The 24,080-nt window shown below is 39.8% G+C and overlaps 6 protein-coding genes across 6 annotated transcripts in view; 3 read left to right on the top strand and 3 right to left on the bottom strand.

Moving 5' to 3' along the window:
• The first annotated feature begins 4,125 nt into the window (after positions 1-4,125).
• LOC133840176 (ribonuclease T2) lies at positions 4,126-6,021 on the top strand. Its single transcript, XM_062271863.1, has 2 exons — positions 4,126-4,424; positions 4,771-6,021. Exons 1-2 carry the CDS (start codon positions 4,345-4,347, stop codon positions 5,702-5,704), a joined length of 1,014 nt encoding a protein of 337 aa, XP_062127847.1. The 5' UTR covers positions 4,126-4,344; the 3' UTR covers positions 5,705-6,021.
• Positions 6,022-7,222: 1,201 nt separating this feature from the next.
• On the bottom strand, positions 7,223-11,510 carry LOC133840175 (UBX domain-containing protein 4). The gene is made up of 5 exons (XM_062271862.1): positions 11,319-11,510; positions 11,067-11,201; positions 10,118-10,824; positions 8,464-9,113; positions 7,223-7,736 (listed from the first exon to the last, which is right to left on the bottom strand). The coding sequence occupies exons 1-5, from the start codon at positions 11,398-11,400 to the stop codon at positions 7,412-7,414; spliced, it is 1,899 nt and encodes a 632-aa protein (XP_062127846.1). The 5' UTR covers positions 11,401-11,510; the 3' UTR covers positions 7,223-7,411.
• Positions 11,511-11,591: 81 nt separating this feature from the next.
• LOC133840178 (uncharacterized) lies at positions 11,592-12,213 on the bottom strand. The gene is made up of 2 exons (XM_062271866.1): positions 11,839-12,213; positions 11,592-11,770 (listed from the first exon to the last, which is right to left on the bottom strand). Exons 1-2 carry the CDS (start codon positions 12,110-12,112, stop codon positions 11,754-11,756), a joined length of 291 nt encoding a protein of 96 aa, XP_062127850.1. The 5' UTR covers positions 12,113-12,213; the 3' UTR covers positions 11,592-11,753.
• Positions 12,214-12,618: 405 nt separating this feature from the next.
• Positions 12,619-13,992, top strand: LOC133840177 (UBX domain-containing protein 1). Its single transcript, XM_062271865.1, has 3 exons — positions 12,619-12,782; positions 12,844-13,437; positions 13,493-13,992. The coding sequence occupies exons 1-3, from the start codon at positions 12,733-12,735 to the stop codon at positions 13,839-13,841; spliced, it is 993 nt and encodes a 330-aa protein (XP_062127849.1). The 5' UTR covers positions 12,619-12,732; the 3' UTR covers positions 13,842-13,992.
• Positions 13,993-14,163: 171 nt separating this feature from the next.
• Positions 14,164-14,969, bottom strand: LOC133840244 (ribonuclease P protein subunit p29). Its single transcript, XM_062271961.1, is given in 3 exon segments — positions 14,164-14,439; positions 14,441-14,767; positions 14,769-14,969. Coding segments are annotated over 3 exon segments (630 nt in total). The 5' UTR covers positions 14,892-14,969; the 3' UTR covers positions 14,164-14,259.
• A 499-nt stretch (positions 14,970-15,468) lies between these two features.
• LOC133840238 (serine/threonine-protein kinase NLK2) overlaps positions 15,469-24,080 on the top strand; it is a 94,775-nt gene continuing 86,163 nt past the window's right edge. The window contains 2 exon segments of the mRNA XM_062271955.1: positions 15,469-16,192; positions 17,005-17,689. Coding sequence (XP_062127939.1) covers positions 17,196-17,689 — 494 coding nt within the window. The 5' untranslated portion in view covers positions 15,469-16,192; positions 17,005-17,195.

Below are 24,080 nucleotides of genomic sequence, written 5' to 3'. Positions count from 1 at the left end.
CCGTCTGTCCGTCTGTCCGTATGAACACCTAGATCTCAGAGACTACGAGAGATAGAGCTATAATTTTTTTTCGACAGCATTTGTTATGTTTGCACGCAGATCAAGTTTGTTTCAAATTTTTGCCACGCCTACTTCCGCCCCCGCAAATCAAAAAAATCGAATAACAAGCGTAATTTTAAAGCTAAAGTTACGAATTTTGGTATATACAATAATAATTATAGTAGTTATGATTCCTATTTGGTTGCGATCAGATAAAAATTGTGGAAGTTATTAAAGAAATACTTTTGTATGGGCAAAAACGCCTATTTACTAAGGGTCTTAGTTGCTTTGGCTGACAATCTGGTATATTGAGCCGTCTATGGTATATTTTGAATGCGGTACTATATTGATATAGCAAACATACCATTTGGTATATTTTTAGTATTTTTTTAGTATTTTTTTAGTATTTTCGGTATATTTTGAAAATAATACCGCAATATTTTGCCCTTATTAAAAATGGGTAGCGGGTATCTCACAGTCGAGCACACTCGACTGTAACTTTCTTACTTGTTTTTCTTTAATTTCTTTATTATTTTGTTTCAGACACAAAAGTTTTGACTAGCTTGAACTCTTTATTTTGTAATACAATGTGTGGTGTAAAATAGATGTAATTATCAAATTAAGTGTTCCAAAACAAAAATAATAAATATGTACATATTTTCAAGTACTAGTATATTATACAAATATATTTTTTTTTTAGTTAATCTTTTAAAGTTTTCTTAATACAAAATTTCAGTCAACTTCAGGATTGAATTGTTTATAATCTCAATATATTTTGATAAATATTATATATTTTTTTATTTGCGTATGTTTATATTATACGTAGAAATCAATCAGCGAAATATCCGAAATTAAATTAATAATTATTTTTATTAAAAAGACTTGCCTCTTTCATATTATAATTAGCATTGTGTTTAATATCCGTTAATTTCCAACTTATATTCGATAGTTTTTATAGACCAAAGTTAATGCTCGAAACTTGGCTAACTCACATAATTGGGAATAAAAAGTTTAGCTGAAAATAAAAGTTTTTTTTATGTTTGTTGGAAGTTGATTCAATGTCTTTTGGGGCACTTTGCATGCTATCAACCAACTAACTAGCCCAAAATGTTGACCATTTTCGCCAGCCACTCAAAGACACACACACAGCGAACTCTGTGAGCTTCAACTAAATCCAAACTAAACCCAAGCTAGAGAGGGAGGAAGAAGAAAGAAGAAGAAGCTGCTGCTGGACGTGGAAAATGTGCCGCAATGCTACGAATAGCCCGTTAATTAGTCTCACTTAGAAAATAAACTGCAGTAATTAAGCGGAGGCAGACGCCAAATCCAAATCCAAAACGAAGCTCTTCCTTTCCACAGCCTCTAAAAAACGACTCGTTTTTTAGGAATTTATTTCAATGCAGAGAGAATGAAATAGAGTGAAGGGGGGAATTTAATTTCAACGCTAGAATTCTAATTAACAAACAAATCCGGCAAAATACACAGCAGCCATGCCAAGCCCCAGGAGACAGAGAAGGAGAGCGAGAGTCAGAGCGAGTGCGAGCGAGATGGAATTAGAGATGGCGACGACAGCAAAAAAGTATGCTACGATAAACGTACATAAAAACGAGCACTCCAAGTGGGGGAAGGGGTGGGGGAAGGCAGGAAAACCCTGTGAGCCATGATCTCCCAATTTAATATTATAATTGCTACAATTATCATTCTCATGCCATTTACACAGCAATTGCACAAAAACAACGACAACAACGAAAGCGACGACGACGACGACGACGTCGCCAAGAAAGCAGCAAAATAGAAAAAACGAAAGAAGAAATAAGGAAAAAAAGAGGGCAGCACGTCAACTGACTGGCTGCGAGTATGTACGGCAAATTGAGGCAATTACCGGCTCTTCAATCCCCCTCCCTCTTGCTTGCATGTGCTCTACATAAAGCGTGAACTATGCTGACTCCACCCACATAGTTGCTCTCGTTCTCCCTCTCTCTCTCTTTCACACACACTTGCAAGTGCATGCTCTCAACGCATGCGTTGCGCTCTGCAAGAGAGAGAGCGAGCGTTGGCAGAGGCTGCGGCAGCGGCTGAGCATCATGGCGTGCGTCGACGCTGGCAGAGGCTGAGCCAGCATCATGGCGTGCGATGATGGCGTTGATTACGCGACGGAAGACTCCGAAGCCGACGACGACGCCGTTGATGATGATGGTGATAATGATGATGGCGTTGATTATGCGACGTCGACTTATAATGGGCGCATTTTAAAATTAATGTCTCAACTTTTTCGCTTGCCTTGGCGATTTTTCGACTATTTGCGCCAAATAATGATAATTTTGTTAATGTCACGGATGGCACAACTACTATGTATACGAAAATGCTTCTAATTGGCCAATGTTTTTATCTAAGGCCAGCAAATGCAAAAACAAAACACACACAATGAATGCATAACAACAACAAGCATTAATTGATTGTACAGACAGCCAAGTCAATTGATTACAAAATGTTTGCAGCTGTTATTATTAAATTAATTTGTCATCAAACAAAACACATATACACAGTATAAAAACAAAACTAAATCTGCATAAAAGCAACCCCCAGTTGGCTCAAAAAATCATGTACTTCACTTAGCTCGAAAAGCCCACAAAACATGACAAAATAATCACAAATGTTATGATAAAGCTCCCCCAAATGATAACGAACTGTGGCGCATGTAAATGAGTTCGACTAATTGAATTCGATAAAATTGCTGACACTAAGTGTTAAGTGCTGCCAAATGCTTCCACTTTGGGTGCGCCTTATCTATCTATGCCCCCGCAACATAAAAATGGGATCACCACCGGAAAAGTGGGGAGTTGGAGAGCTCGAAGTACAGTTAAGCAATAATCAATTGCTTAGCAATGGTTGTATTAATTTCAGTAGCAAAAACACTATTGGTGCTCCCTCTTGTTCGCCTTGTCATTGCTGTGTTGCTGTGGCTGTGTAGTTGGAGTAGTCATTGAGTTTTCAACAGAAGTCGTTTGGTGTTTGGTTACTTGTCATGTTTGTCATTTCATAGATAAAATAGCGCAATTGTGCCAGCACAAAATGTGTGTAATTATCGTTGTCACTAATTAAAGTGCTTAGGCGCGCTTGTTTATCGGTGTGTGTGTGTGCATCTTTTTCTATGCCTCTGACTAAAAAGTTGCATCTTATCTTTGACTAGAAGTGAGTGTGATTTTTTATTTTCATTTCTTGGATTTCAAAACAAAAGCCAGCAGACTATGTGTCGGAAATCCCACTGAGTAGCTGACAATAAATATAACAATTGCAATGGTCGGGTTTTTTATCTGAGAAATAAGTACAAAGTATTACTTACCTGCGAACATATCGTTATTCGAGTTTGAATAACGCGGCTTAATCGAATATCGATGTACATCAGGACACTTATCGATTACATTAAATGGTATTTAGCAACACTTTTATCATTTGCACCTGTTATTACACGACTGTTATTAACAGTGCACCGAATGTCGCCAGTGTTGCAGAGCGGACAACATAGCACAATGAAACCGGTGAAGGGAATTTAAATACTTTTTAGTATAAAAATACTGTATAGTTCCTGAGCATTTACCGTTAGATTTTTTTGCACTATACATTTTTATGTAAAAAATGTTAAGTCTGTTTTCAGTTTTAGCAGAAGTTCTCCAAGTGAACACCAATAATGAGATAAAACGACTCTAAACGGTATCAAGATTTTTTTCAAAATAACGCGAAACGCGGTTATTTACAACGACGTTTCTTTTTACGCGCACTCTCCCACTTTTTTTTGCAATTTCTATGGGTGTAACCAGGTGACAGTTCGCAAAATTCCAACATTTTAGTATATCTTAACGGTCAACGCATTCGATATGTTGCTAGCGGTCACATACCGAAAAATTCAAAAAGATTCTTTTTTAAATAAAAAAAAGACTAATTTTATCTAAACTTAAAATTTTTTAAAAAATAAATGTATTTATAATCTTGTTTGCAAAAAACATCGATGTTTGTCTAAGGAATCGATTTCGAAAAATTAGTCATCGATATATCGATTAAACTTTGCATTTTTCTACACCTCTAACAAAAACAAGAGTATTTATAACAAAACAAGTCAATCCCCTGAATGCAGTTGTCGCAATTAAATCGGAACAACAATAGAAAATCAGGCATAAGTGCCCGCTTTACATATTATAAATAGTTTTTGCGGCTGCCCGCATGTGAAAATGCGTCATAGCTGAAATAGTGCTTACGCGTCGTTATTCAAAACAAAAAAAAAAAAAACGAGAGTTCAGCAAAAAAATTATGCAGAAACAACAACAATATTTGGGTCTTTTGACGATTTTAATATGCAGCATTAGTTGGACAAAAGCGAGTCCCCTGAGGTAAGCGACACTCATGAAATAAGAATAAACAAAATAGTGTTAGGCAATCCAAACAAAAGAGCTGCGAAATTTCTGGTTTGTTTGCGTAGGCGGCAACCAAAGAAAACAAAAACAATAAGCGCAAGACGTCGTAGTATAACGACAAAACAGCTTTGCAGCTGGTCGAGATTAGTGCAAAACTTAACGAAGCGCACACTAATCGATATCCCGATAAACGCCCTTGCGATGGCAGCAAGTTCAAGGTTATCCCCCTCCCCTTGCGATGCATCTATTCTTTGACCTTCGAGAATAACAACAAATGTAGATTACTCACGCTCTCATCTCTGTTTTGTTTTTGTTTTGATAGCCTGCTCGAAGACATCTCGGACTCGGGCATTGCACTGGCCAACGCATCAGATGAATCGAGTAGTTCCGTGGAGCAGCCACTGAAGCGTCCAACGGCTGCAGACTTTGATGACGATGATGACTATGACAAGGAGGATGATTATGCGTATGGCAATGAGTTAGAGCGGCGCAATGACCACGAATGGGATGTGCTGATCTTTACACAGCAATGGCCCGTGACCACCTGTTACCACTGGAGGGAGCAGAATCCCTCACACGAATGTGTGCTGCCCCAGCAGAAGGAGTTCTGGACCATACACGGCATTTGGCCCACAAAATTTGAGCGCATTGGACCAAATTTCTGCAACCGTTCGGCGGAATTCAATCCCGATCAGCTGCAGGCCATACTGGATCGCTTGAACACCTATTGGCCGGATCTGGAGGGCGCCTCGTCCGAGGAGTGGCTGTGGAAACATGAGTGGCTGAAACATGGCACCTGTGCAGCTGTGCTCGCCGAGCTGGACGATGAATACAAGTACTTTAATCAGGGTCTCAAATGGCGCGAGAATTTCATCATGTCACGCGTTCTCGACGCCGCTGGCATTCATCCCGACTCCAATAACACGGTCATTGCGCTGAATAATGCCATTGTTCGGGGACTGGGCAAGAATCCATCGATTCACTGTTTCTACGATAGCAAGACGAGCATTAGCTATTTGGCCGAAATACGCATATGCTTCAACAAATCGCTGGAACTGATGGATTGCGATGGCGTCATGCAGGGCGATCTCACGGCCATCAAATATCCCGGCGGCACCGTCAACACCAATTGCCACATCAGCAGTCCAGTGCATTATCCAAGTCTTGTGCCGCCGCTGCAGCGTAAAGAGGAATGGAAGTTCCCGCTGGTCAACATCTACAAGTTGCTGCAGTTCCTCATCTGGTTCACAGTGTAGAGAGGAGAAGGAGAGAAGAGAAGAGTTCACCCACATCTGCAGAGCTTACTCAATCTTTATGTTTAACGATCTGTTCTATAGTATTTAAGGAGCCATCAGCATTGGACATCGCTGATGTGAGGCTACGTTGTATATACGTATGTGTATGCAACATAGAGATTGTGATCCAATCCACCATATCACGACAATGTGCAGTATTCGCTGCACTCATTGCATCTATTATTAATATTAATTAGAACAAATTTGTTTATTATTTACACATCAGTCTTTCGATTGTTTCTGAATAAAAAAAGGCACACAGATAACATACTTTATGATGCGATTGTTGAAGTTATTTATTATACTATACAGCAGGAGTTGTTGATGGGGTTGGGTTCGATGTACGATTTCTAGAGAGCTCTTTAATCATTACTACTTGATTTCCAAGTATAGAAATATAATGATTACAAGACAACAACAATATTAATCATTTGTTTATTTGATAAAGCAAGTAATTTTTCCGGGCTGTTCAAGATAAAAATTTTATTTGAATTGTGGAAAGATTTTTAAGAACTCTTTCACAACTGTAACTAGATTCCATAATAATAAAATTTTAGCAAAATCATTAACAACAAATAAAAAACAACAAATATATTTGTTACTTACTTCCCCCATCATTTATATTTATTGTACCCTCTAGATTGGAGGTAAATTCTACAGGTTATAAAAATAGAAACGATAAGGGCTGATATATTAATTAAAGTTTAAAAACGTACTGGTATGTACACTATTTTCTTTATAGTTTTTGAACAAAAACAAAGCAGAACTTTGCATACTTTGAATATTTTTGTATTTTATTACACAACTGCAATTTTAATTAAACGCAATGCTTAACATTTTTTAGAAGTTGTGAGATGATTTTTAAGAGCTCCATAATAAAATCTTGAGAATCAAATTCAGCTAAAAACATAAAGTATTTTGATTTTCCCTATATGTTGCATTTATTCTCATCCCTAGAAAGTAAATTCTATAGGCTATATGATAGAAGATATATTTTTTGATTAAATTCAATATGTTTTAAAGCCTGCAGAAGAATCATAAAGACAACAGAAATATTGTATGTTATTTGTCACTTCCCCCATAACTTATATTTTTGATAGCTTTTAGAAGTGAGGTAAAAAATATCAATTCTAATGAATGAAACACTTATAATCATAATGGTAAATTGTCGATTGTTTTTAATCAAAATCAAAATATGAAACATACATTGACATTTTTCTTTAAATTTGATATAGAACTACATTTATGATTAATTAGTTCAACAAGGCTTCAAATTTTTGGGAGCTATTGTTTGAGTTCAGTTCTTAGAAAGATTCTTAAATTCCAACCAAGTATAGGAAATACTTTTATTTGATTTTCCCTATAAATAACATTTATTCTCACCCCTAGACAGCAAGTTTTATAAGCTACAAAATAAACACATATTCTGAGGGATAGTTTTTTTTTAAACATTTACACACATAACATACAGGCTCCGCGCTCTGATTATGGTTCGTATTTATTTAGATAATAATAATAATTTAAAGCTACATATTTTTGAAGCTGAGAGAATATAACATATGTGTGGAAGAGAGGGAGAGCTCTAAATGGGGGTATTATTTATATATAGATCATTTAATATTTAGCTAACGTTAGCTAATGTAATTTAGCTGATGTGTTGCTTCTTTTTTATTGCTGCTGAGTCGAGTTGCCATTGTAGGTCGCCTTCTCATCGTCGTCATCCTTGGTGTCCGCCAGTCGACGTATGTTCGATCCGCCATAGCGTCTAAAGCTGCCACCAGAATTGGCATTGGAACTAGAACTAGAGCTTGCTCCGCCTCCAGCTCGTTGACTGTTTTGCTGTGAGCTGGCGCCCTGGGAGAAGAACATGTTGGGCGGTTCATACTGAGGATCGGTGCTGTAAGTGGAGGTAGCATCATCTACAGTCGTCTCAGCGGGCGGCGAACGTGGCCGTGACTGCAGCGTAAACATGCCCATATTGCGACGAGCAGAACTAGAAGAGGGAAAATATAGTTTAGTTGAGATTCGATATATAAATTAAGCAGGTAAAGAAGCTACAGTCGAGTGTGGTCGACTCTGAGAAACCTGCTGCTCATTATTCTACAAATATACCACTAGATACTAAATTATACTGAAAGCTATATTTGATAGTATATCAATATAGTACTACACACATTTGAAATATACCATACATAATAAAATTAAACAAGCAAGAAAGCCACAATCGAGTGTGCTCAACTCTGAGATACCTGCTACCTATTTTTAATAAAGTCATATTCTATACCACAAAAATACTAAACTACTAAGTTTTTTTTAATATATAATAACACCATATTTGACAAATATACCGCAAAAATACTGATAAATACTAAGGCTACATTTAGTATATAAATATCAGTACATTTGAAATATACCACAGAGTACAAAAAATATCAAATTGTCAGTTAAAGTAATTGAGAGAAGATTACAGTAGGTGTTTTTTGCATTATATTATATCTCTATCTCTTATAGTCTTTGTGATCTAAGTGTTTATACGGACGGACGGACAGATCGACAGACCGAAGAACATTGCTATATCTCAGCTGTTGACGCTGATCAATAATATTTATACTTTATGGTATTGGAGATTTCTTCTTCTGTCTGCTACATAAATTTCCTGCAGACACTTATAATATCCGTCTACCCTACCCTATAGGAGATACAAAAAGTGATCCACTTACGCATCTTGTGCGGCTGCCACATCGTTGTCAACTGCGCGTCCCGGAGTCTTGAAGCCCACATTGGAGACCATCTGGACGAAACGCTGTCGTATGCGCTGCAATCCCATTTTGTTTAGATAGTCAAATGCCATTGTTGCGGGTGTGAGTATCGCCCACAAGACGCTGGACAAAATGTTGAACAGATTGTTGCTGGTGCGCACAACGCTATTGACTTGCTCACGCTGCAGGACCAACAGCACCGCATTGGGCACCAGATTCAGCTCGAGCAGTGACTTAATTTCATCCTCGGTTTGGAATTCTCGACGCGGATAACTCGTGGCCAAGCTAAAGTTGCGAACATTGCTGTTGCCAGCGAGCAGTTCGTTGGTCACATAGACACGCACTGTGGCCAAAGGTTCAGCACTGGGAAAAGCCTTGGTGCGCGTTATGCCACCAGGCAGGCGAATCTGTAGACGTGTCTCATCCGACGAGCTGCTGTTGCTCTGCGTGGACTCAGCTGGCGCTGATGATGCCGTGTTCGTAGTGTTCGACTGTGTGTTGACGTTCTGCGCTTCCACTCGGTTCGCTTGCTCTGCGCGATCGGCGGCGATTTGTGCCTTAATTCGATCCCGTGCTGCCTGCTCTTCCTGTTTCTCACGACGTAGACGTTCCTGGGGAATAGGAGTTAAGGTGAAGTAGAGATTAGAAAATTGAGTTGGTGAGAGAATTGAGCAAAGCTTTTATTTTTACAATATAAAAATCCAAAAGAAAGTTTCAACTCCTTTCTTTTTTAATTTTGTCACCATATGATCAAACATAAGACAGTTGAACATAGTTTCCCTCTCTTTGCTTTATATAAATACTATTAAAATAAGTTGTTTAAGATAAAGCTGAAACTACATTATCATTATCATTATTATGAATGTGTAATATACAAATTTTATAAAATAATTGAATGAAGTCATATATTTTTCATAAATGAAAGTTGCACGACTTTTGAATGATCTAAAGGTTTAAAACTACACTATTGAAGTGCGCAAAGGTTCCAACCTAAACTTTTAGCTCAGGGGCTCTAAAAATTAGAATCGAACCTTTACATCAATATATTCATTAAAAATCGCGTAGAGCTTTTAATATTTTCAATTTTGTAATTAAGTAGTTGTCATTAATATAATATATAATAATTAAATTAATTCTTAATTTCTTCATATAAATGGTAGTTGAAAGATTTTTGCAAGATTGAAAGGTTCAAGACTATGAGCAAAGGTTCCAACCTAAACTTTTAGCTCAGGAGCTCTAGGAATTGTTCCCAGCGTCGAAGAAAAAATTATATATGATATAAAAGGTTTAAGTATGAATGATTTTGTAATAATTAGTAAAGAATTTCTAAGCAAAATAGTTAAAACTATTGAAAATCATGGAGACATTTAAATAGTTTTGATTTTGTAATGAATTTAAAAGCAAAATAATTTTAAATGTTTGTTTATAACATAAAAATTTGAATAGTTATTTTTGAATTGGAAAATGCAAAATTTATAAGTATAGTTGGAAAGTGACCTAAAAAAACCTTTTTATCCAACACGTTCTAGGAACAGTTTCCCTAATCGAGTCTTACCATTCAGGTTGTAACACAAAGTTATAGAAAAGCCATTGCTAATTTATGTTTTTTACTCACCTGCATGTTCTTCAGCTCCTGTTCCCTGGCTTGCTGTTGATGCACTTGCGATTCACGTCCCTCGCGACGTCGTCGCAGCTCGTTGTCCTTCTCGCGACGTCGCTGCTCCTTCTGTCGCTCCGCACGCTTCTGCTCTACCAGCTGCTGTATGTCCACCACTGGCTCCTGAGCCAAGGAACGTGTGCTGCCGTTGTCAGCTTGAGGCGGCACAAGCGGCACACTCACTGGCATCAGCGAGGCCACCGCCGTAGCAGCTGCACTAGCTGCTCGCTTCTCAGCGGCAGCAGCGGCTGTCGAAGAGGTCGACGTTGGCTCAGGTGCAATGACTGGCTGAATTGGTTCATCGGCTGCATCGCTGGAGAGTTCCGGTGTTTCAATGGGCTCGGGAGCAGGTGCTTCTGATGAACCCTCCTCTGATGCACTCTCCTCTGTTGCTTGTTCCGTTTGTTCCTCCTGCTCAGATTGCTGCTCCTGCTGTGCTTGTTTCTTCTTTTCCTCGCCAGCAATGCTGCGTTCCAGCTCAGCAACTGGAGTCTCTATTTGACTGCTGGTAGATGCTTCCTGATTGGTTTGCTTGCCCGCCAGCAGCAGCACTTTATCGATCTTGGCCACCAGCTCCTCGACGCTCTCAATGATGCCCGTGGTCACGTCCAGCGGCGTGCCTGAGTTACCAATGAAGAAAATCGATGGCACAGGCACGACTTTGTCTAAGATAAGATATGAGTGGTTATTAGACAACAGTTAAACAAAGTAGCTAGAGTTGTCTAATTGTGAAATACACGATACCATATAAATTTAGTGAATTTCATCTCGCTTTTTTTCTAATTCATAGCCTTAACATATTAATCACTAGCTAATATCTTTTGCTTTCCCAACCGATAGCTACTAACCTATCATACCCCTCTATACAATTAACTGCCGGGTATAACGGATAATGCACTTTACTTACACAGCGCTATGAACTGAGCGTAGGTTGGACTATCGCCTTGTATTTTAACTGCAACAAAGTCGGATGTCATCAGTTTGGAGCTGACGCGCGAGTCGCCAAGGAACCTGTCCAGTTTGGTCGACATCTCATCCTGGCCTGTGATCGGGAAAACATAACATTTAGTATGCACAATGACTGTGCCCTTTTTGGGGGATATCGGCAACATGACGTGGTTGCAAAGTTCATGTTTTTTTTTTCATTTTCTCGCTTTACCTTCAATGTAAACGACGAAGATGGCATCTTTGGCCTTGGACTCGGCTACAGCCTCAGCTATGTTGCCCGTGTGCCAATTCATAATTAATTTCTCCGCCTGGAATGTTATTGTTTTGCAGCCCCGAAATATAAAAAAAAACTGACGAACAAAATTTTGGGAAATTTTTCTCAAATATCTTTTGTAGCTGACAGCCAAAGACTAGAGATGGCAGCCCATGCAACGCAACCTTTATCGATAGCTCGTGCTCCCGTCAATCGGTTGTACTTTTGAAATTTGTTAGCAAACAGTAAGTAAATTTATTTCGTTACAAATGTGTGTAAATATTCTTATAATATTACAGTGAATATGGGATCCCCGGACAGCACGCTCTCATTGAGTCTCGTCAAAAGTCTTTGTTCTGCATAGCAAGTGTATTTCATCATCCGCTAACATTGTTATTCATGTGTGGATTCTGCAAAAACAAACAATCATCATTCACAATCTGTATGTAGATTAGAAAAAGCAATGCTTATCAGTTACCATCGTCGAAATCGGAGCAGACTATTGAACTGGCTGGCGTCACGGACATCTCATTGCGTTCCACGTTTGGCAGACGTGCAACCCGAACACAGCATCGCTTTGCGTTTGGCTTCTTTAATGTTAATGGATTCTGGTGTCCTTTGATGCGCTCCAAGTTGACGCGACATTTACGTATCTGCACGCGATCTGTGTAATTTAACTCGTCTTGCGCCATTATGTATGGATGACGTGGTATTTTAATTACAATTTTTTTGGTTTTGTGTTGAGGTGCCATTTTCTGTGATGCTTCCTTGTACTAAAAACGCAGCTGAATCAGACGCCAGCTGAAATTGTCAGGCAGCTGCAGCTGCAAGAACTTCGATAACAATAACAAACATCTGCTTGAGTATATCGATAATCTTTATTCAAGAATATAACTATTAAACTCTTTTAAAATAAAATATACCACTAACAACGACTTTATAGCGGCAATTTATTTCCAATAAACGTTATATTACCATTTACAATATCAATATTTTAATTCTTATATTCAGTGTTTCAGCATTGTTTAACACTGTAGCAACGGAATATTTGTATTGTTTTCCAGCAGCTGTTAATTATCGATATGTGAAATTTTAAGTCTTAAAACTTAATTTCAAGCAAGAATTCAAAATGAATTGCATGAATTGCATTTTTTTTTAATGCATGTTTTAACTGTAATTTTTTAATGTAAATATTGTAATCGATTAATTAGTTACGAGTAGCCATTCAAACTTATCGCGTTTTAGAACACTAACAACGGGACATTGTTTTTGTGTGTCACTCTGAACAAGAAAATATTACAGAAGTTGAATAGTTTCGTAAATTTTACGTTTTAGCTTATTTCAAGAATCGAACGCAGCAAACGATACAGATATGAGCGATGTGCAAACATTAATGGACATGGGTTTTCCCAAGGAGAGAGTGTAAGTAACCGAATAATTATGTTTTCACCGGCATTTAAAAAAAAATAATTTTGTTGTTCAGTGAATATGCCTTGCAGGTGACCAGCCACAAGGGAGTCGAGATGGCCATGGAATGGCTCTTGGCTCATGGTGATGAAGAGATTCCAGCTGCCGCCGCCGCCGCACCAGCTGCCCCCGCTGCCGATGCAGCCACAGCTACAGCTGCAACTGCATCGCAGGACAATGCACCAAGCAGCAGCGGAGCAACTGAAGCTGTGGCCAAATCGCTTAAGTGCGACGATTGCGGCAAGGTGCTAAAAGATCAGACAGAGGTTGAATACCATGCCGCGAAGACTGGACACGCCAATTTCTCCGAGTCCACCGAAGAAAAGAAAGCACTTACCGAGGAGGAGAAGAAGGAACAGCTCGCTCTCATCGAAGAGAAACTCAAACAGAAGCGCGTCGAGCGCGAGGAGCGTGAAAAAGCCGATGCCCTGGAGCGCGAACGCAATCGCATACGTTCTGGCAAGGACATGACTGAGGCACGTCGTCGCATGGAAGAGATCGAGATGAAGAAAATTGTAGATCAGCGCAAGCGCGAAAAGGAAGAGGAGAAGGCTGCCCGTGATCGTGTGCGTGCCAAGATCGAAGCTGACAAAGCAGCACGCAAGGCCAGGTGAGTTTATAGTTGAAGTTGCAATACATATTTCTTACTTTTCTCTATTTGGCAGAGAGCTAAAGGACAGTCCCCAGCTGTCGGATGCCGTAGCTTCGGTGAGTTCCACCACCACTTCGGTCACATCGCCAACAAGTGTTAAATCGCCGCCCCGCGAATACACCGAGACACGCATCCAGGTGCGACTGCAGGATGGTTCAACGCTGACTTCCGAGTTCAATGTTAAGGAACCGCTGTCCGCTGTGCGTGTCTTCATCCAGGTGAAGACTGGAATCGAGACACCGTTCGCCCTGATGACTTCGTTTCCGCGTAAGCACTTTGGCGACGATGACTATGAGAAGCCGCTTGAGGTGCTCGGCCTGGTGCCGTCCGCTGTCATCATTATGACTAAAGCCGCGGCGTAAATCTATCCAACGAATCACAAAGAATTAAACAAAACATTTATAACTATACACATACTATATACAAAATACGATACATTATATATTTAATAAATATTTCCAGTCGCCCTCGAGAGGCTGGGGCGTAAAATCGGCGATTTTATAAAGTAAACAAGACTTATTATTGAAGGTAGATAAATGCGTACTAAGACCAAGTCTTATAGAACGTATTTATGTTTATTTTTTAAGCGATAAAAAGTTATAGTATATATGTATGTATAGAAACTTATTCTTCTGTCATACAATCGGCTAATCTCTTATGAACAATGTTTTGTTAGTTCAGTTCAAAAACATTTCTCTTCGAATTTATTTTCATACTGTTAGGAACTACAATTCTAGCAAACTTAATAAACATCTTATAAATTACTTCCTCGAGACTTTGCTACATGAAGGGCTCCACGTAGTTCTTGATTTTCTTGACGCTGCGCTCCGCTGGTCGCATTGTCAGATGGTGTCCAAATATGGTGAACTCCATGTTGCCCACATTGAGGCCAAACACGCATTCGCTCTTGGGCACCGTTCGGACCACATGATCCTCGCCCAGCAGCTTTAGCACATTTTTTTGTGTCCATCACACATATACCATTCAATCCGACTAGTGTCTGACACTTGGACTGCAGCACACGCATCTTGGCGCCGTGGAAGTCCATCTTGACCAATTGCTTGCTAAATTCATCGTAGCGCTTCTCATGCACTTGGGGCACCTCGTCGCCCTCCTCAAGCTCCAGATGCTCGCGTATATAGCCTCGCCACAGCTTGTGCAGTGGCAGCATCTGTTCGTAGCGCAACTGTTTCCTGGGCAGTGTATTTAGGCCCAGTTCAGCGTATTGTTTCCTGGTCAGCGTGTTGGATTTGTGGGCGCGACGCTTGCGGCTGAGCTGCTTTTTTGCTCTTGGTGCCATGCAGCATGGTAATGTGATCAGGTATGATGTTGACATTGCAGCGATGATGGGGCACTACGAGATCGGTGAGGTATTCCTTTACTGCATCCACAGTTCCATTGGTTTTGGCCATATTCCTGAGATTAAACTCCAGCAGCGTGACAAACAGTAGCAGCGGTTGAGAAACATCGATTACCTTAGCTTATTATCGATAGTTTTTAAAAATCTTCACACCTTAAATATTTATATATTATGTTTTTGTGTGTTATAAGTGCTTAGAAGTATGTATTGCCGTGCAAATTATTCTTTTAGATCAGCTAAAGCCATTTATTTTTATTGAAACCAGTTTTAATTTCAAATATACCAAAATATACTAATAACAAATTGTTTTTAGCGACAACAGCTGTTATTAACATTGCGCTGTTATTTAACAATTTTCATAACACTTGAAAGATGTGTAGGGTCACACTTCTTTGTTTATATTCCCAAAGACATTCTAGTATTGACACAACTGCACATTAAAATAAAATAATATGTATAAATTTCCCATTTAACTGTTCAGAAAACTTGTCGTCAAAGGATCACAACGTTATTAAATGTTGCTGAGTATGCGTGCAACATGTTGCCAACGGCCAGCTGTTCGTGAAAATCCGCACAACTGACGGTGACTGGTCACACCGTTGTGTAAAGTCACTTTAGTGAAAATTTTTGTTGTTGTCAGTCCTATCACGACTTTCGCATAAACGACACGCATGTTATCGGGAAAAAGACGCCGCGTGTGTTTGATGCAAAAGGCAAAGGAAAAAAGTTAATGCATGCATATTTATCCGCTGTGTGTATTGCAAAAGCAATTTCAATTTTTTGCTACCTAAATCCAAACTACTTACAAAAGGTAGTGTGATAACGCAAGATAATGCAATAGAAAATTTAGAGTTCCATTCTCTCAGCAAAACGTGACAAATGCACAACAAATAAAGAAAATATTATTCAATTCAAATTGATTGCCGTCGGTCTCGCTCTCTTTTCTGTGTGTGTCGTTGTCCGTCGTCTGTGTGTTGAAATCAATGTGTGTGTGCGTTAATAAACCACAAATAACAACAACAAATTCGTGAGATTTTACTGCATTTTAGTCGCCGTCGCAGTCGCAGTACGCGTCGCGTTTTAGTTAGCTTCGAATTTTATTTGTACAATTTCGTATATTGTTGTTGTGTTGCTTGTCTGTCTTTCGAGCCGCGCCGTTTGTCGCTGCCGTCGTCGTCGTCGCCGCCACCGACGCTACTGCACACACACATACACACACTCGCAAACGCAAACACAAGCATACACGCACGCACTCATACATACAAATGCGGAAGAGTCGCCGCAGTTATTGAAATCAGCTCCCCACCAACAACAATAAGCCGCTGCTTCTCAATAATTGTGCATTTCTATAAGGTGAGCATACAACAACAGCAACAACAGCAGCAGCAGCATTAGTGAAAAACACACTGTGCAATTAGGTTAGCAACAAATTCCATGTGAAATGCAAATTCTTCATTTCATTTCATTGCATCTTCCCTTCCACATTTTTGTTGTGCATTGTTTTCTATGCGCGCTGCTTTTGATTTTGCTTTTGCCTTGTCGTCTGTCCGTCTGTCCGCAAAAAGTGTCAAGTGCGCGACGCTAGCGCTGCTGCTGCTGCGGCTACAGAGCGACATGACGGTGAGCTGTGACTGCGACTGGGACTGAGGCCGAAAAGAGCGCCGTCGTCTCGCTCTCTCATTTTGACTTTTGTGTGTGTTTGTTGCAAAACATGTGCAGCACTTATTAAATTGTATTTTCTTTTTTTTTTTATTTCGTTGTATTTTCAAGTTTATTAAACTGTCTGCTGCGTGCTCTCTCCCATGTAAACAACACTTGAAAACTTCATACTCCACTTTTATTTCGTTGTTTGGTTGTGTTGTGTCTTGTTTGCGCGCTCTCTCGCTCGCTCTCTCTCACACACACTCACTCTCCGATACTGAGACTCACGCATACATATACATGCGCACACTTACATTCGCTTACACGGACGCGCCCCGGTCGCAGCTAACGGCACTTTTTTCTTCATTTTTGTGTTTTGTGCGTTCTCTTTGTGCTGTTTTTCGCTCTCTTTTAGCCTGCCAAAAAAAAAAAAATCAAAATGCGCCTAAATATCTAAAATGTTTCTTTTTCCCCTCCAATTTCTTATGTTTTCTTATTGAAATTCTTCCTCTCTCTCTTTACAGCCGCAGCAGCAACAAACGCAACAACTGCACGAAAATCTCGCAAGCAAAATTAATTAAAATAAGTGCATAAAATCGGAAAACGGAAATCGCAACGAATACTAGAAATTCCAGAAATATTCGTATTTTAAATGTGTTAAACTGCAAGAAAATCAAAACAACAAAATTAAAAAATTCAAATGGGCAACTATTGAATGGCGGCCATTAGTGGCCCCAAGCGGCATCCATTGAGCAATCAACACCATTTCTCCCATCCAAACATCAGCACTACCATCTCCACCAATACCAAGATCAAAACCAATATCAACAACACCACCACCACCACCAACAACAGCAACAACAACAATTGCAACACCACCACAACTAGCACTAACAATAGCAGCAGCAACAATAAGCAGCAAAGGCCTTTTAGCTATCAAACGCAAGCTAATCCCCTCCAGCACAACAACAACAGCAACAACTCCTCCAGTTGCAACAACAGCAACAGCTGCCCAAATTCTTCAGCTGCTGCGCCGCGTAGCTCAATGAGCGTATCGATGTCACTGGTACAGGGTGGTGCTGCCGGTGGTGCGCCACAGGGCGCTAGCGCAATATTGGCCGCTGCGGCTCCATATTATCAGCCGCCAGCTGTGCCCCAGGATGTGCAACCGGATCGTCCAATTGGCTACGGTGCCTTCGGAGTTGTATGGTAAGTTTGAATATGATCGAAATATCAAATCTTATAGCATATATAAATCGAATATTAATGTTGAAATAGTGCTGAGAGAAAGTAGCTAGATTTTAGGGGCTAAATGTGGCAAATAATAGCTAAAAACTATTTTAGTATTTCCTTTGCTTAAATATAGTTTATTTCGTGGCTTTTGATTAAAATGTCCAGATTGGCATATGAAAATTTTCACTAAAAATATATTTAATTTTTCTTTAATATGTTTGTATTTATAGACACTTTTATTATTTGATTCTCTAGTCCTTTTCTGTTAGATTTATGCCTTTTTTTTCAAAACTCAATTTATTTTTTCCATACATACGCTGGAATGTTGTTTTTTTATTATCGCCATAAATTGGTCATATACAAACACAAATCCGAAATTTGGGCTAGTAATTAAAAGCAGTGTTAAAAGTTGTAAAAGAAAACTTCAATTTGGTCTAGCATTTTTATGCTGATAGTAATTAAAAAGATTGCTGACTAGCTCGAAAGTCGGCTCTAAAATAGCCAAATTGTCAGCACTCGATGACTTGCATCAGGTGATCAAAAATACATACAATATACTTTATGGGCTCATAGATTTCTGCTTTTTCCTGTTACACACATTTTCCACCATGGGGACTAACTTTTGCAATGGGTAATGGGTAAAATCAAATGCTGTGCAGACTAAACCCTAGTCTAGGATTGTGACTGTGGGTTCAATGCCTTGGCTGGCGGGCGACCTTTCGCTGGGCCCGTGCTCCTTTATGCATAGGCCTGACGTCCACTTTATGCGCTCTCTAGCTGCTTTCTATTTTTTCTTTACCCCTTTTTGTGCGGTCTGTCGTCGCAACGTCAACATCAACATCAGCTTGTCGTCCTGACGTCCCTTTATCCTTTTGTGCCTTGTTGCCTTGTGCATTTCTGCAACTTGCTTGTAACGACAGGGTGGTTTTTCTATCAAATGATTCACCCCATTCCGACATCCCTGGCGCGCGCTGTAACTGTTGTTTTATTTTTGTTCTTTTGCTGCTTTGGCTCGCGGCAGAGTTGTGAAAAATGTGTGCCTTCTTTTTCTGATTTGCATTTGCATTTTTTACTTTTTAGCCTTTGTATGAAATTTTTAAAGTTTACATTAATTGTTGCTAAACGAGTTCGTTCGTTGTAATGACTTCTTTTTGGCAGCTGTATTGAGAAGCCAGTGAAGTTTGGCAACGTCGCATTCATCATACTCATATTACGATTATATTTTCATTCACGTGTAAGACGGCATTTCCGGCTGCAAATGCAATCACACAAGCTGCTCGCCCAGCGCCTAGTCAAGCAATAAGGCTCACTCTAAAGGCCTTTGACGAAGGGGAGGCGGTGGTGCAGCGGCTTTAGTGTTGGGTAAACACTAAAAGAAGCCAGTGGAAAAAAAGTGGCACACGCTAAGTGACGCCAAGTAGCGATGCGAGGAGAGGCAAAGAGAAAAAGTAGGCACAAGGAAGTTGCAGTCCATAAAGACGACAACGAAATGTGCCACAAGTGGAGGAGAGAGACCCCCAAGCTGAACCAGTACCAGCACCAGCACCAGAACCTGAGCCCTAAAGAATGGGAAAGGCGAGTGCAGAAAGCTGGTTAGAATGAAGCCGGCATGGGCCCATGGGCTTAAAGTAGAGCCCGCTTGAATAGAGTCGTTGACGTTGGATTGGCTTTTGAAAGCAATCATCATGTTCTCTAGTCTCTGGTCTTTGGGTCTTGGGTCGAAGTCGAAGAGTTGGAGAGTCAGCTGCACTAGCTCTCGCAGAAATGATTACTTATATTAATATATAGTCAGTCGACAGTCGACACTCAACGGTCCACGCTGAGCACAGCACACTGCACTCTGTAAATGCAATCAAGCGTTAAATTTAAGTGCCAAATGTCGAACTTGTTAGATGCCGTGTGGGCCAGATGCCTGGCTAGTTTTGTTTATGGTCTCTTGGTTTGTTGTGTGCCGTTGGTTAGCAGCACAAGCAGGTGAGGTGCCAGGAAGTTAACCAGAAATGCGAGCAAGTGTCATTTCAGTCATACATTCCGTTTTGGGTAGTAAACTGTGAACTGTGCGTGAAGTTTGGCAACAGAGGGCAACCACTTGAACTCTCAACAAATGCCTAGCGAATGCTAGGGCAAAGAACACTTTATTATCGAGTCCAAATGTGGTCTATGAAGTGTGACAACAGCACACTAAGAAGTTCGGCAACACAGCCTGATGCAGCACTAAATTGATCGCTAATTACATCGACCATTTCCATTTCCACTCAAAAAGCTCGAGCAATAAAAAATGCGATGCTAAACACCAGATTAATCAGTTTATGATTTATTTCGAAGAAATGGGAAACCATTTATGCACTTAAACACACAACAAGATTAACCAATTAATCCTAGGCAAAGTTCTACGAATTTTTCTCACTGCATTTGGCCAAGACAAGCGTACAGAAAAAAAAATGGAAAAAACGGCCACAGTCGGACTGAGTTTTGCTGTGTGTGTGTGTGGGGGGGCGAGGGCAAAGAGCGGGGTTTGGGCCACAAAACAAAATATTGGACACAGGCCGAAAGCGAACAGACTTCGCTGGACTGTTGCGCAGACAGTAGACAAAGCAGCAACAGCCACAGCAGCAGCAGTCGAAGGCGAAGAAGAAGAGGAGGAAATGTGCTATAAGGCATCGAAGGCATGCCGAAAAGAGCCGCAAAAGATGACCGAACACATCTTTGGGCTTACTTTAAACTACCTGCAACTGGTTTTAGAAGCAAGCAGGCAACCAAGCAAGCAAAGCAGCAGACGCAAGACGACAAGTCCAAGAACGGACAGTGGAACAGACAGACTGCGAGAGAGGAGAGACGTGATAAACCTTTTGCCTGCATAAAACTCGCTTCCTGCACGACTTGTGGCCTGGCTGAGTCTCGATGCTGAGTCTCGAGACTGAACATCAGCTTCAGCTTCAGCTACAGCCTGTGGCTTGCAAGGTGTCGTCGTTGTCGTTGCCGTTGTCGTTATCTGGTTGCCCAAGCTAGAGCTCTGCTGTGGTGTTCCTGTTATTTTTTCTCTAGGCTTTTCTCTCTGGTCTTTGATCAGGCGCAAATCCTGTGCTAATCTCGAGTCCAATGGCCCTGCCCGGACACAGAATCAGTATCAGAGACTCTCTCATAGGCCTGGCGAAAATCCATGACCATGCCCATTACCCGCATGCGATTCGATGCGATTCTCTGGTATTAGTTGACGCTGCTGCCGCTTTACTTTATTTCCCCACCCGTTTGCTCCCTTCTCGTATTCCTCTGCCTATTAAGTGATTTCCTCACTCTTCTCTCTTGCCCTCTCTTTGTACTTGTGACGGTGGTGTTGCACCACCACCAAAAAAAAACAACCTAAACAAAACAAAAGCAATTCCAAAAGCAGTGCACGCGGAGCGCAGCATTCAACATTCGAGCACCGGGACACGTAGTTTTATTTTATCATCCACTATTTGTATAATGCCCTTGCTCTAGGCACTTTTACAATGACATATAGAAGGTTTTGTAATTGAAATATAGACATAATTAAAATATGTTCAATACAATTGTTTCCTCAAAAGAAAGGAAAGGAAAGATAATAAGAGCATGGTTGTTCCAATTTTATATTGTGTTATTGATTGAAATATCTAATATAACGATACATTTTGGGAAACATTTTCATAGATTTGTTTCCTGAACAATCAAATATTTTCTGTACCCCAATTAAACGAAGAAGTTATTATTATTATGAAATCTGAATAAATTTTAGTATAATTGATTTATTTATTAAATTTAAAGTTCACAAATATCTTTTTATATTATTTTCTGCCATCATAATAACCAATATTTTTTGGTTAAATGTCAGGGTATTTTATTTCTCGGCATCCCTTAGTCTACCTTTGCTTCCTTTCAGCACTTTCCGGAGACAGAACAGCTGCTCTGGTCGTGGCTTTAGAGTTCGATGTTGTTGATGCTGGCTGGTCGGTCGACTTGCTGAGGCTGAGGCTGAGACTGGTCCTTGTGGTGGTTGCTTCGTTGGCTCGTTGGTTGGTTGAACAACCTTCGACAGTTTTTTAGATATTTTGTCTGTCGCACACACACACACACACACTCGCACATACAATATGCAGGTATATAGTCGGGAATATGCAGACAGGACCGCTTGCAGGATATATGCTGCTTCTGGCTTGCGAGTCCCGCATATGTTTTTCATCTGCCACCACATTTTTCCTATCGCTTCCTTTCGTCTCGCTTCTCGTTTCGCTTGGAGAGTAAAGTAAAACTTCCCTGAACTGTACTTTCATCCATTCATCCATCCCTTGGACTGCTGCTGCTGCTGCTGCAGTTTTCAGTGACAAAGTTTTTCCCATATAGAGTTCCGTTTGCCTGATTCTGATTCTCAATTCTGAGTTCTGAATATATTCTCGTTGGTTTTTCCTCTTTGCATGCATAGTATGTGTGGCTCTCTGTGTGTTTGACTTTGAAAGTGTTTGAATAATTATCCTGTTTTTCATTCAACCAATCTCCTCTGTCTCTTCTCGTTTTCTCGTTGCCTCTTCGATTTTACTGTCTGCTTTAAATTTCATGCGTTTTCATTTTATTACTACCATTTGATTGCATTACATGATGGGAAAATTGCTTTATGGGTTGCATTTTTTTTTTGTTTTATTCTTTTTCGTTTTAAACAACTTTTGGGCGCTTTAATGGGGTCGAGTAGGGTTCTGACAAATCCCTGCATAAATTATAAAGTGTTCGGCTTATAGTTCATATTGAAGTTTTGTCGAATTTCTTAAAAGTTTTTGTCCATCAACTTTTTGGGTTTTAATAATACTTAAGTGCAGCTGGTCGACAGCACACAAGTGAATGAATTTCGGCAACAATGCCGCAGAATGGCAATTTAATCGAAGGATAATTTAATTGAATTCACCTCAAGAATATTTCTTATTTGCTGGTGAAATTTGGCAACATCGCAATGCTGTTGTTCGCTGCATTTTTCAGCTGGTTTGGGCTTAGGTAGTGCCCAAATAGCAGCGACATCTCTGTTTTGTTCCTTTCTTCTCCGTTCCTTTCGCTGCTTTTACTGCTATTCGTTGCCAAACTATTTCAGCTCGTCGCTTTGTTTTTTTGGCTCAAACATTTGCCGTACGTTGCCAAAGAATTACGCACGCAATTTTGTCTACAGCTTCATTTCGCCCTCACACAACACACTCACACATCATACAAATACAAACACATATCTCACGTACACATAAACAGATACACATAGTTAGATAGATAGATAGATATGTGAGTCACTTGCTGCGGCTCCAGCTTAGTTCACTTGAATTGCGTTCTACGGTTCAAGTGAAGCGCAAATGTATCTTTGAGGTTTATATTTTTTCTCTCTGTTCTGCTTACGCTCACACTATCTCTCTCTCTGTCTCTGTCTCTCACCTCTTCTCCGCCTGCAGCTCCGGCTTTAGATATCATGTAACAGCCATAGCAAACACTTTGAACCTATGTTGCTTTGAGTGTGTGTGTGTGTGTTTGTGTGTGTGCTGTGCGTGCTTGTGTGACATGAAATAATTATACCCTAGAGTTTATGAAAGGATGTATTATGAGAAGCATTTGAAAAGGCCTTCAAAACTGTTATTTTATGTCAGCTATGAACCGTCGGTTTTGAAATGGTTACTTTAGTTATATTAATAAAAAAAATATATTAAGAAATAAAAAATAAATATTGTACAAACTTTAAAAAGTGAAGAATTCAAAATTCACAACATAAATTAGAAAATTCTACTTTAGTCGTCATCAAAATTGAAGTAATAAAATCGTGAAAGTGAAATAATGATTATATATGGATTAAAATATTATAGCTTAAATAAATTAAAAATTCAAATTTAATAAAAAGTATTGAATTTAAAAAATTCTTAAAAATAAAGTAATAAAATTATTATAGTGAAATAATGATTATAAGTGGATTGAAATATTATAAAAATTATTTAAAAAAACTAAAATTTCGACATAAAGTATTGTAAACTAAGAAATGGCTCGCTATATATTCATTTCATAACTCTTTTAGCAAAGTCTCTTTAGCTTTCAGCAGACTATCTGCTACAGGGTATCTCTATGGTCTATCCTTTTTCATTGTCAACGCTCTCCCGCGGCCCTCCCAAGTTGAGCTCGCACTCAAAATGAAAAATAATAGTCAACAAAGTGCCACCAACGAAAAAGCTTTTGGCCCAGCGAAGAGAAGACCTCATCGACCCCTCTCTCGCCACTGCCCCCGCTCTCGCAGTTCCCCAGAGACTCTCTCGCTCTCTCTTCGTTCTCCCAACAGAGCTGCCCTTCTCGCCCTAGTTTTTCCTCGCTCCATGCAACAGCAGCAGCAGAAAACCTAATT

The sequence above is a fragment of the Drosophila sulfurigaster genome, chromosome 3 (genome assembly GCF_023558435.1).
Source record: "Drosophila sulfurigaster albostrigata strain 15112-1811.04 chromosome 3, ASM2355843v2, whole genome shotgun sequence".
NCBI classification, from domain to species: Eukaryota; Metazoa; Arthropoda; class Insecta; order Diptera; family Drosophilidae; genus Drosophila; species Drosophila sulfurigaster.
Note: the sequence above shows the minus strand (reverse complement) of the source record. Positions and strands in the feature narration are given on the sequence as shown.

Bases quoted from the DNA above. Each gene is read 5' to 3' on its own strand.
- LOC133840176 (XM_062271863.1), top strand. From the start codon at position 4,345: ATGCAGAAACAACAACAATATTTGGGTCTTTTGACGATTTTAATATGC. The intron at 4,425-4,770 runs GTAAGCGACACT...TTGTTTTGATAG, and splicing joins ACAAAAGCGAGTCCCCTGAG to CCTGCTCGAAGACATCTCGG.
- LOC133840175 (XM_062271862.1), bottom strand. From the start codon at position 11,400: ATGAATTGGCACACGGGCAACATAGCTGAGGCTGTAGCCGAGTCCAAG. The intron at 10,825-11,066 runs GTAAGTAAAGTG...ATCTTATCTTAG, and splicing joins CGCTCAGTTCATAGCGCTGT to ACAAAGTCGTGCCTGTGCCA. The intron at 7,737-8,463 runs GTAAGTGGATCA...TCCCTCTTCTAG, and splicing joins GTGGCAGCCGCACAAGATGC to TTCTGCTCGTCGCAATATGG.
- LOC133840178 (XM_062271866.1), bottom strand. From the start codon at position 12,112: ATGGCACCTCAACACAAAACCAAAAAAATTGTAATTAAAATACCACGT.
- LOC133840177 (XM_062271865.1), top strand. From the start codon at position 12,733: ATGAGCGATGTGCAAACATTAATGGACATGGGTTTTCCCAAGGAGAGA. The intron at 12,783-12,843 runs GTAAGTAACCGA...TTTGTTGTTCAG, and splicing joins GGTTTTCCCAAGGAGAGAGT to TGAATATGCCTTGCAGGTGA. The intron at 13,438-13,492 runs GTGAGTTTATAG...TCTATTTGGCAG, and splicing joins AAAGCAGCACGCAAGGCCAG to AGAGCTAAAGGACAGTCCCC.